This window comes from Aquarana catesbeiana, linkage group LG07, assembly GCF_042186555.1.
Source record: "Aquarana catesbeiana isolate 2022-GZ linkage group LG07, ASM4218655v1, whole genome shotgun sequence".
In the NCBI taxonomy this organism is placed as follows: Eukaryota; Metazoa; Chordata; class Amphibia; order Anura; family Ranidae; genus Aquarana; species Aquarana catesbeiana.
The window spans coordinates 86847802-86862232 of NC_133330.1; the positions used below are offsets into that span (position 1 = coordinate 86847802).

Here is a 14431-nt window from a genome sequence, read left to right on the forward strand (position 1 = left end):
ACTGTTGCTGACTACGCCATTGAATTCCGTACTCTGGCAGCAGAGGTTGCGTTGAACAATGAGGCCCTTGTGGCTGCTTTTTCTCATGGTCTCTTGAATTCCATCAAAGATGAGATAGCAGCCCGAGATATACTCACTGAGCTGGAGAAGTTGATCACGTTTGCCATCCTCATTGACTCCAGACTCAGAGAAAGACTCTCTTTTAAGGAGCGCTTGCGGAAGCCTCCTGTACGCTTGTCTCCGAGCTTTGCAGTCCCACCCATGCCTCCCTCACCTCCCATGCCTCCTGGTTCCCGAGTCGGTCAGTGAAGGTGAACCCTTACACTTCGGTTTCACACGTCTCTCTGCGGATGAGAGAGCCTTTAGGAGGAGGGAGAGATTGTGCCTTTATTGTGGCCAGGCAGGTCACTTTTTGAAGTCTTGTCCTACCCGTCCAGGGAACGCCCAAACCTTGAGGTCCTGTCACGGACAGACCTTAGGTAGCGTTGTTTCATCCCCAGTTATCCAGAAGGATAAGCCCCTGGTTTCGGTCACCCTTTCTTGGGCTTAGTCATCCATCGAGATACAGGCTCTAATCAACTCTAGGGCTGCAGGCCTGTTCATTGATGCTCTCTTTGTATCGAAGCAATCGAATCCGCTGCAGCTGCGTGACACTTCACTTGCCATTGAGGCTCTTGATGGGAGACATCTACAGACTGCCCATGTGACTCATGAGACGGTTCCGTTGTCCATGGCCGTAGGGGCTTGTCAGAGAGGTTACCTGGTTGGGCGTCGGTGCGCGCCGGTGCGCGTTGGTGCGCGCGTTCCTGTGTGTGCTGGGGCATGTGCTTCTGTGGGCACTGGTGTGGATGATCCGGCTGGCCGTGGTGTGCGCAGTGGCGCCCGGGCGCGCGCGTTCACGTTAGCGCGGGTCCGCCTTTGGGCGCTGGTAAGCGTGTGTCTGGAGGTGCTGGTGTGCACGCCGGTGTCCAGGGGCATGCTCGGGCGTGTGCGGGTGCGCGGGCGCCTGTGCGTACCGGTGCACACATGTGCGCGGCGTTTGGCACCAATCAGCCTATTTAGGCTTGCTACACTCTCTGCTCGGTGCTGCCTGATCAACAGCTCCTGTACCTAAGTTCCCGTTACCTTCTCTGTGTTCCTGAGTTCTGATCTGTTGACGACCCGGCTTGCTTATTGGACTTTCCTGACTTCTGCCTGCACCTGACCCCGGCTTGTTTGACCTCGCTCCTGCCTGCTCCTCTTGTACTTCTGCTGCCCGCCTGTTGTCGAACTCTGCCTGTGTGTGACCAGTCTACAGCTTCTGCTCAGCATCTGTTGCCTGTGCTCCTGATTACTACCTGCTGTTGGAGGACCACCTCTCTTCCGGCATCCGGACTCCTGAACCAGGATCTCATACCACTCCGCACTCGTGGGTTCCCTGTCTGCTGTATCAGGAGCCGCGAGTCGGATATGTAAGGGAGCCTACCCTCTGCCCAAGCGGACTCACCGGTCTGGTAAGTGAGAGACCGGACAGTATCAGGCAGCCATGACCGAGTCCGGGCAGGGGGCCTCCCCCATGGATGAACTTTGTAGGCACCTAGCAGGCCTTACCCAAGCAGTTAAAAGCCTACAAGAAGGCTACACCAGATTAGAGGGACAGGTCCAAGCCTTCTCAGCATCTCCTCACCCGCAGGGAGCATCATCTGCCGGACTTTCCTCAGCACCCTCCGTAGTAATGCTCCCTCCTGAACCCAGGGTACCCACACCCGAAAAGTTCACAAGAGAACATTGCAAATACCGGGCGTTCCGCAATGCTTGTGAGCTCTATTTTGCTTTACAACCCCGCACGTTTTCCCTGGATGCCACAAAAGTGGGTTTTGTCATATCATTACTGACCGGCGAGCCGCAAACTTGGGCTCACCGTCTACTGGAGCAGAAATCCAGGTCCCTGGATACCCTGGATGCCTTCTTCCTTGCACTGTCACAGTTATATGAGGACCCTCAACTAACGGCTACTGCTGAGGCCGCCTTGCACTCCCTGCAGCAAGGTCGCAGAGCAGCCGAAGATTACGCAGTGGAGTTCAGACACTGGAGCTCTGATACAGAGTGGAAAGATGCTGCCCTGTGTCATCAATTTCGGATGGGGTTATCTGACCCCCTTAAAGATGAGTTGGCACGTGTTTGGATACCCCAGACTCTGGATGAACTCATCAACTTGTCCATTCAGATTGACCGCCGCCTGAGAGAGAGACGTTCCGAGAGGTCCACTAGTTACCCTCGCCCTATTTGGATGCTTCCCAGGGTTCCCAGTTCCCCAATTTCCTCCTGCCTCCTCTGCTCCAGTCGCGGAAGTTCCAGAACCCATGCAACTTGGTCTGCTCCGTCCATCCCTTACCCCAGAAGAAGACAAGCGCATACGTATCCGAAACCTTGGATTTCTCTTCAAAAAACAACAAATTACTGCAGGATACCATGGTCAAGGCCCAAGATTATTACAAGAAGATGTTCGATAGAAAAAGGCGTGGAGAACTTGTTTTGGAACCAGGCAAACCAGTATGGTTATCTACCGCCAATCTGAAATTGGCCTGTCCGTCTAAGAAACTAGGCCCGAAGTTCTTGGGTCCCTTCTTGGTAAAGAGAAAGATTAACAACGTCGCCTACGAACTTGACCTGCCTAATTCCCTGCAGGTGCACCCGGTCTTCCACGTGTCTCTCTTGAAACTGGTTACCCCCAATCCTTTTGTTGGCCGTAGTGTCGGCCCGCCCAAACCTATCCTAGTTAACAGCGAGGAGGAGTTCGAAGTGGAAGCAATTCTAGATTGCAGATGGAGGCGCAATCAAACCCAATACCTCATAAAGTGGAAGGGGTATGGCCCTGAACACAACTCATGGGAGCTAGAAAGCAACTTGCATGCCAGAGAACTCTTGCAAGCATTCAAAAATTTGCATGCCTCCAAGTTAGCCCAACTGGGCATCCAGAGTCTGCCCTTGAGGAGGGGGCACTGTCAGAGAGGTTACCTGGTCGGGCGTCGGTGCGCGCGTTCCTGTGTGTGCTGGGGCGCATGCTTCTGTGGGCACTGGTGTGGATGATCCAGCTGGCAGTGGTGTGCGCGGTGGTGCCCGGGCACGCGCGCGTTAGCGAGCGTCCGCCTATGGGCGCTGGTAAGCGTGTGTCTGGTGGTGCTGGTGTGCGCGCGTGTGCGCGGGCGCCTGTGCGTACCGGCGCACACACATGCGCGGCGTTTGGCGCCAATCAGCCTATTTAGGCTTGCTACACTCTCTGCTCGGTGCTGCCTGATCAACAGCTCCTGTACCTAAGTTCCTGTTACCTTCTCTGTGTTCCTGTGTTCCTGAGTTCTGATCTGTTGACGACCCGGCTTGCTTATTGGACTTTCCTGACTTCTGCCTGCACCTGACCCCGGCTTGTTTGACCTCGCTCCTGCGTGGTCCTCTTGTACTTCTGCTGCCCGCCTGTTGCCGAACTCTGCCTGTGTGTGACCAGTCTACAGCTCCTGCTCAGCATCTGTTGCCTGTGCTCCTGATTACTACCTGCTGTTGGAGGACCACCTCTTTTCCGGCATCTGGACTCCTGAACCAGGCTCTCATACCACTCCGCACTCGTGGGTTCCCTGTCTGCTCTATCAGGGGCCGCGAGTCGGATAGGTAAGGGAGCCTACCCTCTGCCCAAGTGGACTCACCGGTCTGGTAGGTGAGAGACCTGACAGGGCTCTTTACCATGAGATAATCCAATTTCAAGTTATTTACTCACCTTTCCGCTGGTTATTGGTTATCCTTGGTTACAGAGGCACAACCCCTCTTTTGATTGGCTCCGTGCTGAGGTTCTCTCCTGGTCACCACAATGCAGTGAGACATGCTTCCAGAAGGTAGCCAAGGTCCTGTGCACCTCTTCACTCTCCTCCCTGCTGAATGAGTACCGCGATTTTAGAGATGTCTTTGACAAAGGTCAAGCCAGTAGTTTTCCTCCACACCGGCTGTATGATTGCGCAATTGACCTTCAGCCTGGTGCTATACCCCCTCATGGTCGGGTTTACCCTTTGTCGGTCTTGGAGGATAAGGCCATGGAGGAGTATGTTGCAGACGCACTTTCTCAAGGTTTCATCCGCAAATCCTGGTCTCCTGCTTGTGCTCGTTTCTTCTTTGTGAAGAAGAGTGGTGAACTGAGATCTTGTATTGATTATAGGGGTCTCAATTGTTTCACGATTAAGAATGACCACCTCAAGGGAGCAACGGTTTTCACAAAGCTTGATTTGAGAGGGGCATACAATCTTGTGAGGATTAAGGAGGGAGACGAGTGGAAAGCTGCGTTTAATACCAGAACAGGCCATCATGAGTAGCACGTAATGCCTTTTGGCCTTTGTAACGCCCTGGCAGTTTTCCAGGAATTTATTAACAATGTCCTCCGAGATTTGTTGCAGTTATGTGTGGTGATTTAGCTCGATGATATCCTCATATTTTCCAAGTCCCCGGAGAGCCACCATACAGATGTCTGTCGTGTGCTTCAGAAACTAAGAGAGAACCATCTCTATTGTAAACTGGAGAAATGCGAGTTCCATCATGAACAGGTTAAATTCCTGGGTTATGTCATTTCCACTGCTGGTTTTTCGATGGACCCAGAGAAACTTTCGGCAGTTCTACAGTGGCCCCGACCCTCTGCAGCGTTTCCTGGGCTTTGCCAACTATTATCTGAAGTTTATTCGTAACCTCTCGTCTCTGGTCAAGCCCCTGACTGATATGACCAGAAATGACGGTAACCCACAGATTTGGTCTCCAGAGTCCATTAAGGCCTTTGAGAGTCTCAAGGCTGCCTTTGTTTCTGCTCCTTTGTTTGCACATCCTGATCCTACGTTACCTTTTATCCTTGGGGTTGATGCTTTTGAAACTGGTGTTGGCGCCCTTTTGTCTCATCATCCTACCTCTGAGAGCACTATGCATCCTTGTGGCTACTTTTCCAAGAAATTGTCACCTGCTGAGTGCAATTACGAGATTGGTGACAGAGCTGTTGGTGATCATTTTAGCCCTGATAGAATGGAGACATCTGCTCAAAGGTACCACTGTGCCAGTTCTCATTCTTACTGACCAAAAGAATCTCACATTCTTGTCTGAGGCTTAACGCCTCTCTCGCAGAAGGTGGGCTCTTTTCTTGTCAAATTTCAATTACATTGTCTCATTGTTACCCGGTACTAAGAATGTAAAGGCTGACGCCTTGTCATGACAATTTTCCTCCACTTCCAAGTTGGAGTCAGTTCCAGTTCCTGTGATTCCTCCTGATCGTATTCTGGCTACGGTTCGCACCAGTCTCACTCCTCCTGACAAAATTCTTGCTGCTCAGGTCCATGCTCCTCCTGAGAAACCTTGTGATCGCTGCTTTGTCCCAGAGAGTCTCCGTACTGCTGTGCTCCAGACTTACCATTATCCCAAGGCTGCTGGCCACCCTGGGAAGAGTCAACTCTTTTGGGCCATTTCCCAACAATTCTGGTGGCCTAGTCTACTTGCTGATTTAACTAACTTCGTAGCTGCCTGTACCGTGTGTGCTCACAGTAAGACTCCATGGCACCTTCCAGTAGGCCTCCTACAACCTATACCCAATGGTGAGAGGCCCTGGACCCACCTGTCTATGGATTTCATTGTGGAGTTATCCAACTTCCAGGGCAACACAGTTATCCTTATGGTGATTGACCGGTTCTCAAAGATGTGCCATTGTATTCCACTGAAGAAGTTGCCCACTTCTAAGGAACTGGCTTCCATTTTTGCTCTTGAGATCTTTTTCTTACATGGGCTACTCAAGGTGATTGTCTCGGACAGGGGTAGTCAGTTTGTGTCCCGGTTCTAGTGAGGCTTTTGTGCACAGTTGGGAATACAGCTTGCTTTCTCCTCTGCGTATCACTTGCAGTCTAATGGGGCTGCAGAACGAGACAATCAGTCCTTGGAGCAATTCCTACGTTGCTGTCAGGTCACCTAAGTCCAGGTGACAGATGCACCCCGTTGGAGACAGGAGTGTACCGCAAGGTAGTGGACATTACGGCTGACTTCTGCGGATGGAACTCTGGGTGGTTCAGGAAGGCAGGTCCACTAAAGCAACAACACAGATCCCACTGGGAGCTAGAGCATAAGATTCCCCAGGGCGTAGAGTCTAAGAGCCAGCAGGTGTTCACCAGAGCCTCTAGTGGGGAGGATGGACTGCGCTGCAACTGGCTCCAGGTCGCGGCCCTCAGGGTCTCCCAGCTCATGCTCACAGTAGGCTACAGGAGGACAGCGAGGAAGCAGCAGTCTAGGACAACAAGGGATAGTAAGGAGATAAGCCAAAGGTCAGGGCGACTAGCAGACAGGAATAGACAGAGAACACGCCAAAAGGTCAGGGTCACAAGCAAGCAGGTATAGTCAAGAACAAGCCAAGATCGGTAAACAGTATCAGACGTAGGACACAGAGCAATGAGCACACGGAAGCCAAATCACAATAGTTGATCAGCAGGGCAAGCTTGAAGTGCACAGGTTAATATAGAGTTCCCTGATAGGGGCTGGGGTGGAGCCATGCTTTGAGGAGAGATTATTTAAGCAGCCAGAGTGACTGGCCTCTAAAGGTGAACACATGGAGGAGAGGTAAGCTAACAGACAAACATTACTGCATAACCATGACAGTACCCTCCCTCTTACGAGGCCTCCCCCTCCCCCCGCCTGGACCCAGGCTTAAAGGGAAACTTCACATGAAACCTCCTCAACAGACGAGGCGCAAAGACCTCAGATGCAGTGATTCAATTCCTCTCCTTGTTAGGTTGCTCGTCTTCTCTTACTGGCCTAGGCTCTTGAGTTGGCTCAGTGGAGGACCTCGCCGGCGGTTAATCAATACACATACACACACAGGGGTACGTGATGAATGATTACAATGGTTTATTAAGCAGGAGGCTTTTTATGTTGTGTCTTTACAAGAACCTGCCCCACTTGGGACCAATGAGATTAATACACATAAAAGTTCATTAGCATATATTAGTGATGTCTTCATCTTGTGATTTCAGTGACTTCAGTTTAACCTATACAGTTCAGGCTAAAAAGGTCAACGTTTCTTAATTTCTGTTAACATCTGCTGACCATCAGTTGCCCAACCACAATTTCCTGAACAGCTAATTCTGGCCGTTTCATATCAAACAAAAGTGTACAGAGATTAGAACCAAACCCTTTACAATGTACAAGGTACTGAAGAGTGCCTTTACGAAGCCAGGAATCCAGAACTTGACTAACCTCGTACTTTGGATCATCCTCAGAGACCGTAACCGAGTTAGGGAAAGGACGAGAGGACTTAATGAGAACTAAAGGCTTTTTAGAAATGGGTACGGGCATGAGAAGAACATCAGGAGACTGAGCAGGGTCCCCCAGACCCTTAAAGATGAGCTGGACATCCATCACAGGACCATCACAGGACTGGGCAGAGGTCAGTGGATCCCTGAGACCAGGTTGGTTAGAAGGTGACGTGTCACAGGAGTCAAGCTGGATAGCTGAAACACAAGCAGAATGCAGAGAGTCCTGAAAAAAAGGTTGAAAACCCCACCTGGCCGAATGAGGCAGTCTATCCAAAGGATGGATTGAGCCTCTTAGACAGGTTTGAATGGACGTAGTAGTAGTAGGGTGAGGCCAGGTTACAGAAGGTCCTGAATAAGAAAAAGCAGGAAACTCACTGGGCATGGGCTGGACTGGCATAACTGGTGCAGAGGCCGACTGAATAGCATCGCCAGGTGTAGCGACTACTTCAATCGCATAGCAGGGCGTAGCGACTGTGGAACTTGCGGATAAGTTAGCCTGGCTGTGCGTCCAAGGGAGTTTAGGGACAGGCAAAGGTAAATGGTTATGCAAACTGAAGTCAATGATTGGCTCAGGTTCACAGGTTGGCTCTTCATCCAGAGTGCCACATGACCTAGAGAGTGCATCAGCCTAATTATTGCAGGACACACCCCAGAAATCGCTATATGCAGAGGGAAGAGCAGAAGATACTGGGATGGTGGCAACAGGACGTTTCTCTTTTGGGGCAACCTTGAGTAGGCAGGATGAGGAACAGGAGAAACCCCAAGCCAAGATCTGTCCAGCAGTCCAGTCAATGTGTGGAGAATGGAGCCGTAACCAAGAAAGACCTAAAACGATAGGAGATGAGACCTTAGATAAGATAAGGAAGGATATCCAGAATCCAGATATGCCGAGACCGAATGAGAGGAAGCGCTGACATGAAGGAACACAGAAAGAAGAAGATGAGAAGGTGAAGGTGATATTTCAGGGTCCAATACGCCACCTTCCAGATGTATTAGCCGAGCGTTTTTCCGGACGAAGAGAGCAAGTGTCACGATAATTACCTTAGGCCCCACAATAGAGGCACAGGCCCAGAGTTCTGCGCTTACCATGTTCTCCGGGAGATAGCTTGGTCCGGCCCAGCAGCATAGGTTCCTCAGTTGGCAGGAGGTGCTCCTGGGGTTGAATAGAGGGGACAGGGAGCTCAGGCTGCCTAAAGAACGGGCCTTTATTGGGCCTTTCCGTATTCTTCGCAGGATTAACCCAGTGGCTTACACATTAGACCTTCCTTCTAATATGTGTATTTCTAATGTATTTCATGTCTCCTTATTAAAACCTTTGGTCTGCAACTGCTTTACTACCTCGGTGCCACATCCTCACCCTGTACAGGTTGAGAACCATGAGGAGTATGAAGTACAGTCCATTGTTGACTCCCGTAGGTTCCGTGGGCGCATACAGTACCTGGTGCATCGGAAAGGGTAAGGTCTGGAGGAACGCTTTTGGGTCTCATCTTTGGACGTACATGCCCCTGTCCTCCTCCGTGATTTCCATAGACGTTTTCCTCTCAAGCCTGGTGGTCCTCCGTGGGGGAGGGGTCATTGAGGAGGGGGCACTGTCAGGGCTGGGCTCAGCCCTTCCTTCTCTGAGCTGGCCGCTCAGCTGTCGGCTAATTTCCAGCTCTTATCTCTCCACAGTTACTCAGCTGTTTATGATATCCTGCCCATCAGTCCTGCCTACTTAAGCCTTCCAGTCCAGAGGAGCTCTGCTTTCGCCTTGGTCAACATCACAGAAACTATCTCCTGCGATCTTGTTCAAGACTTGCTTTGCTGACATCCCTTCTGGCTCCAGATCCTGCTTGCCGTTCCACTACATTGATTCCTGACTTCTGGCTTGGCTGACTATCCGTTCCGGTTACTGAACTTTGGCTATGTTTTCACTACATTTGTTCTTTTTACGTTTATTATTAAACAAATGTGATTTAACTGTACTTCTGTTTCTGCCTGATTTCAAGGTTTCTGACAACGACTAATAGTTGTCCTGCGGACAGATTCTCCCACCTGAGCTGTGGATCTCTGCAGCTCCTCCAGAGTTACGATTGGACCTCTTGGCTGCTTCTCTGATTAATGCTCTCCTTTCCCGGCCTGTCAGTTTAGGTGGACGACCATGTCTTGGTGGGTTTACAGTTGTGTCATACTCTTTCCATTTTCAGATAATGGATTGAACAGTGCTCCGTGAGATGTTCAAAGCTTGGGATATTTTTTATAACCTAATCCTGCTTTAAACTTCTCCACAACTTTATCTCTGACCTGTCTGGTGTGTTCCTTGGCCTTTATGATGCTGTTTGTTCATGAAGGTTTTCTAATATATTAACCTCCTCCACTCCCTTGTTTCTCCTGCACTCCAATGAAGATAATAAATGACAGCTGTAAACCAGAGAGTGATGTAATACATGTCGATCCCTGGTTCATTCACCAGAGGGAGGATCAAATGCATGTCTATTAAGATCCCTTTGTTTCACCAACTGACACCGACCATGCCAAGGAGAAAAGATGGATGAGTTACTCTTCTGGCTCATTCATTTGTATGTGTAAATTTGATTTAAAAACAGGGTATGCAATATTTTAGATTTACCCGGTTTAAGAACAATTATAGAAAAATAGTTATGACCACATAGCGCTACCTCTGCAGGAGCCGCTTGAATATTGTTGATCCTTTACTCTGCCTCCTCAACCCCAAGAACAGACTGACCCCCCCCGGCACACCTGACAGTAGTGTAGTGTAATTACCACAGCAAAAGAAACAGCATGAAATCAGAAAGTAATCTATACTGTGCGCTTGCTTAAAAGAGAACAAAACAAACAATCACAGTAATATAAAACAGTAAGCAGGTATGAGGTATAACAAGATAAGAGTTTTAGAAAAAAATCAACAAGGTCAACTTCGTCTGTTCTTAGAGCACCCCTTTAAGTGAAATGGCCCCCAAGAGCAGAGGTAAACACATGAGAATAGCAAGTGTACTGTTAACTTCAATAGAGCATCCAACAACCCCAAACAAATTGGGCTATATGAGTCCAGGCAGAAGGAGGGTAAAAGAATGACTTTATCTTTGTCTGTCAATCCTTTCCCTTCCTCATCCAGCATCACAATCCCAGCAGGTGAGCTTAACATCGAAACCTGACCCAGTGCACTGAATCAACCCCCAATGTGGATCCACCTGTAATTGACTAGTGTCCTGAACTCAGTTAGGGTCCTTAAGATCTTGAGCTACTTTACAGTGGTGCACTTGTTGATCTTTTGAAATGAGGTGAACATAGTACATCCAAAAGGCTTGACAGCAACTAGTATTGTAATCCTATGGGGTAGCAGACAAGTATTTTCACTGCCAGGCAGAGTGTAACAGCATCACGGTTCCATGTTAATAAGGGAAGCAGGGCAAAAGGATAAATCAGAGTTTTGGCTTATGTAGGATTGGGCGAAAGCTCACCGCTGTGTCCAAAGGCTGCAGGTGAAATTACTGTGGTGCCGGTCCCTGCAAGGGCCCGATTGACACCTCTTCACAGGGGCCTTGCACGCGGATCGGGATGTCTAGGGATGCATGCAGAGTCCTCTTTTGATCCCAGATGTCCGCCACCAACTTCCTGGCTGTGGCAGATGTGATCCCCCAGGTCTAAGCCCGCCGCCTCCTGTCAACACGTCCGACTCTTCCCTGCCTCGTGGTAACTCTGCCCCTTTTATGTGGTAAAACTTCTCCCATGGAGCAGTGCTTCTTGGAATGTGTAGTTCTCTGTGTGTTAATTTCAATCAAGCAGTCTGTGCTGGTAACTCCATCTCCCAGAGTTCTCTGCATCTCCCAGAGTTCTCTGCATCTCCCAAAGTTCTTTGCATCTCCTTCAGTCCTCCCTTGATTGGCCCACTCACCTCTGCCTATGGAAAACTAGGTGAAAGGCAGAGTGGGCTGTCTTACCTGTGAACAAGTCTGTGAGAAGAAAAAGGGGGGGGGGGGAGTCCCCCGTGCAAAGCTGACAAGCTGTATCTTTGTTCATTAAGAGTCCCGGTCAGCTTGGCAATGTAATGAAGATGCATAGCTACCGCTACCGCTACAACCATAATAAATACATTACCTTGCCAAAAATGTGGATCAAGGTAACAGAATTACATTATATACAGTATGATGCTTTATCCCAGCAGCCACTTCCCAGACTGAAGTAAAAATATTTTGTTGTGGTCTTTTATTATTTCTAAAAATCCTGATGGTTCATAATGGTGATCACATTATTCTGCATATTAGTGAATGACTGAACCAATTAGATTTTATGTTTGATCACATTTTACTGTGTAATATATATCCCTAAAATATCACTGATATGATTGTTGTTTTTCCTCTAAAAGGTGAGACAGAACCAGAAAAAATTCAAGAAAATGTAAGGAAAGCTAACAAAAATGGATATACCGTGTACTGTCTTGGTTTTGGTTATGGGGTTGATTATGGATTTCTTGAGAAGATGGCATTAGAAAATTCAGGCATTGCCCGTCGAATTTATGAGGACTCAGATGCAACCGTGCAGATGCAGGTTAGTTTTTCCATGGAGCTCACTCAACAGTTTGATTCTCAAAATGTCTTTTACACTGCATATATTTTAGGCTTGTTATATTTCAGAAAATAAAATACATACATAAAACCAATGTTTCTTTACTTGTATAATAGGGATTTTATACAGAAATTGCAAACCCAACATTGGTTGATATTAAAATGCAATATCCTGAGAATGCAATTGCAAACGTCACCCAGAACAGCTTCAACCATTACTTTGATGGCAGTGAAATTGTGGTTGCAGGACGAATAATCGATAATGATTTGAACTTCTTCTCTGTGGATATACAGGCAGAAGGGGTATGTATAAATACTGTCCTGTTAAAAGTGTCATGTCTAAGAAAGCATATTATTGTAGACTAAGCCAATCCATGCTACCAATAAGATCTGCATTCCAACACACATCTTACTTACCACTATGGATATCACCAAAATATCTGCACTCTATCACATGACTCAGCCCCTTGCAACCAATGAGATCTGCACTACCTCGCCTGTACTCTATCCATATCCTTATCACCATTAAGATCAGCAACCCATAAACACATTGGGGCTGATTTAATAAAAGTGGATAGTGCAAAATCTGGCACAGCTGCTGTGCATGGTAGCCAATCAGCATCTAACTTGTTCAATTAAGCTTTAAAAAAAAAAATTAAGTTTTCTATGGTTTCTATGCAGAGCTGTACTAGATTTTGCACCCTCCAGTTTTAGTAAATCAACCATTTCAACAATGGAATCTGCACTCTAGCACATGTAATTCTCCCCCCATCATCAATATCAGCAATGAGATCTGCACAGCAGTACACATAGTTAACTCACCAGTATGCACTCCTCAAACCCCACTTTCCATGTCACCAGTGATATCTGTACAGCAACACATGCATCCCTCTCCCCATCATGCATGGCACCAATGAGATCTGCACTGCAACATAAACACATTGTTCTTAGCTATCCATGCCACCAGATCTCCAATGCACACACAGACATTGGCCAGGTTCAACAATATTAGTTATTTCAGAAGGAAAAAAACAACAGGATTGGGACTTTTCAGGTGCTAATCATCAAATAAAAATAAATAGTGAATAAACGAACAACAATAAATAAGCTTTATCTTTTAACAAATCTTTTTTTTTTTTGCCCAAAAAGACAAGTATACAATTACAAAAGAGCTCAATAGTGCATTATTAGGGACATTGCTGACAAGTACACCCCAGAATAACATAGATTTAACACAAGTACATGATTGTGCAACATCCCATAATACAATGTTTAGATTCAGCAGTTTGGTCTGCTTCTTCAGAAGGTTTGTTAAAGATAAAACTTAATTTTTGTTCATGTATTTAATATTTATTTTCATTTGATTATTAGCACCTAAAAAGCCCCAGTTCCATGGTCTTTTCCTTTCTGCTCATCTTGTTAGGGATATGATGCTATACTAGTTATTTTAAATGGTCTTTTTTATCAGTCCTAAAATCCTTTCTGTACCTGCACTAATATTGATTCCAGCGCATGTCAAATAATGTTTGTGTTTTTACATTATAAGGCATTTCACAAACTGACAAAAAGAATGAAGTAAAAAGAGTTAAAATTTAAGTGCCACACCACTCCTAAGAGGTCCAGATACAATTTTATTCCATTAAAGGTCAGGGGTACAATTCAAAAAGTAGGCAAAGTGTTTCGGGGGTCTAAGTGTCCCCTTCATCAGGGCTTGACTGGCAACAAAGTGAACAAACCAGAAGTGAATTGGACCTACAATGGTATTTTTTCTGGTGTTAATTCAAAGCACAGGCCTAGTCAGCAGCTTGTTTGGCAGCCCAACAAGCTGCTGACTAGGCCTGCGCTAGGACTGTGCTAGGACTGTGAAGGGAAGGTGCGGAGCAGCACAGAGCCCAGTCTCACTCCTGTAGCAGATGATGCAAGTCTGAAATGGAGGGTCGCACACCACTGGTATTATTAACAAGAAACTTTACTGGAGACTGCTTAGAGAGAACATAGTTCTGCTGTTAAAATACAAATGAGCTTTGTATTCCAACACCAGCATTCACAACTACTCCTTATATTAGTCCCATTTCAGATCTCAGTTCTATAAACCTGTTTATTGTAAGCATTTGATCAACTTTTGTTTCTCATGGGTTGGAAGTCTTTACATTTCATTTCATGAATCTGGGTCTGGTATTAATGCCACACGAGCAACACAGGACAGACATTTGGCTGGGAATACCTTTATTGCTTCTGGTAGATTTCCTGATTGAAGCCTTCTGTGGCCTGTTTTCTTCTTTTACAGTATTTGGATTGTCCTTGTTAATTTCTATTTCTGTGTCTTTGTTGCTTATCTTTATGTGGCACTGATGTGGAATTTCCCTAAATTTTAAGTGTTTGTGCTAGTTCATGAAATTTTGAACACACTGAAGTTTCATTGACAATTGCACTTCTCCTGATGCTTACATGTTTGTGTCTTGGTGTAAAATTCTGTATCAATTTTGAGATTCATTGTACCTCACGAGTACACTTTCCTTTGCGCAAGCATCCCGTTTTGTAGGTTTATCTTTTGGGATGTGCACATAGGCTTTG

The 14431-nt window shown here is 47.2% G+C and overlaps 1 protein-coding gene across 2 annotated transcripts in view; it reads left to right on the forward strand.

Moving 5' to 3' along the window:
- Positions 1-14431, forward strand: part of LOC141103142 (inter-alpha-trypsin inhibitor heavy chain H3-like) — a 221679-nt gene that overhangs the window by 118069 nt on the left and 89179 nt on the right. For both annotated transcript variants that reach the window (XM_073592420.1, XM_073592421.1), the window contains exons 11-12: positions 11659-11840; positions 11975-12160. In XM_073592420.1, the coding sequence (XP_073448521.1) occupies positions 11659-11840; positions 11975-12160 (368 nt within the window). The remainder of the gene's footprint in view (positions 1-11658; positions 11841-11974; positions 12161-14431) is intronic.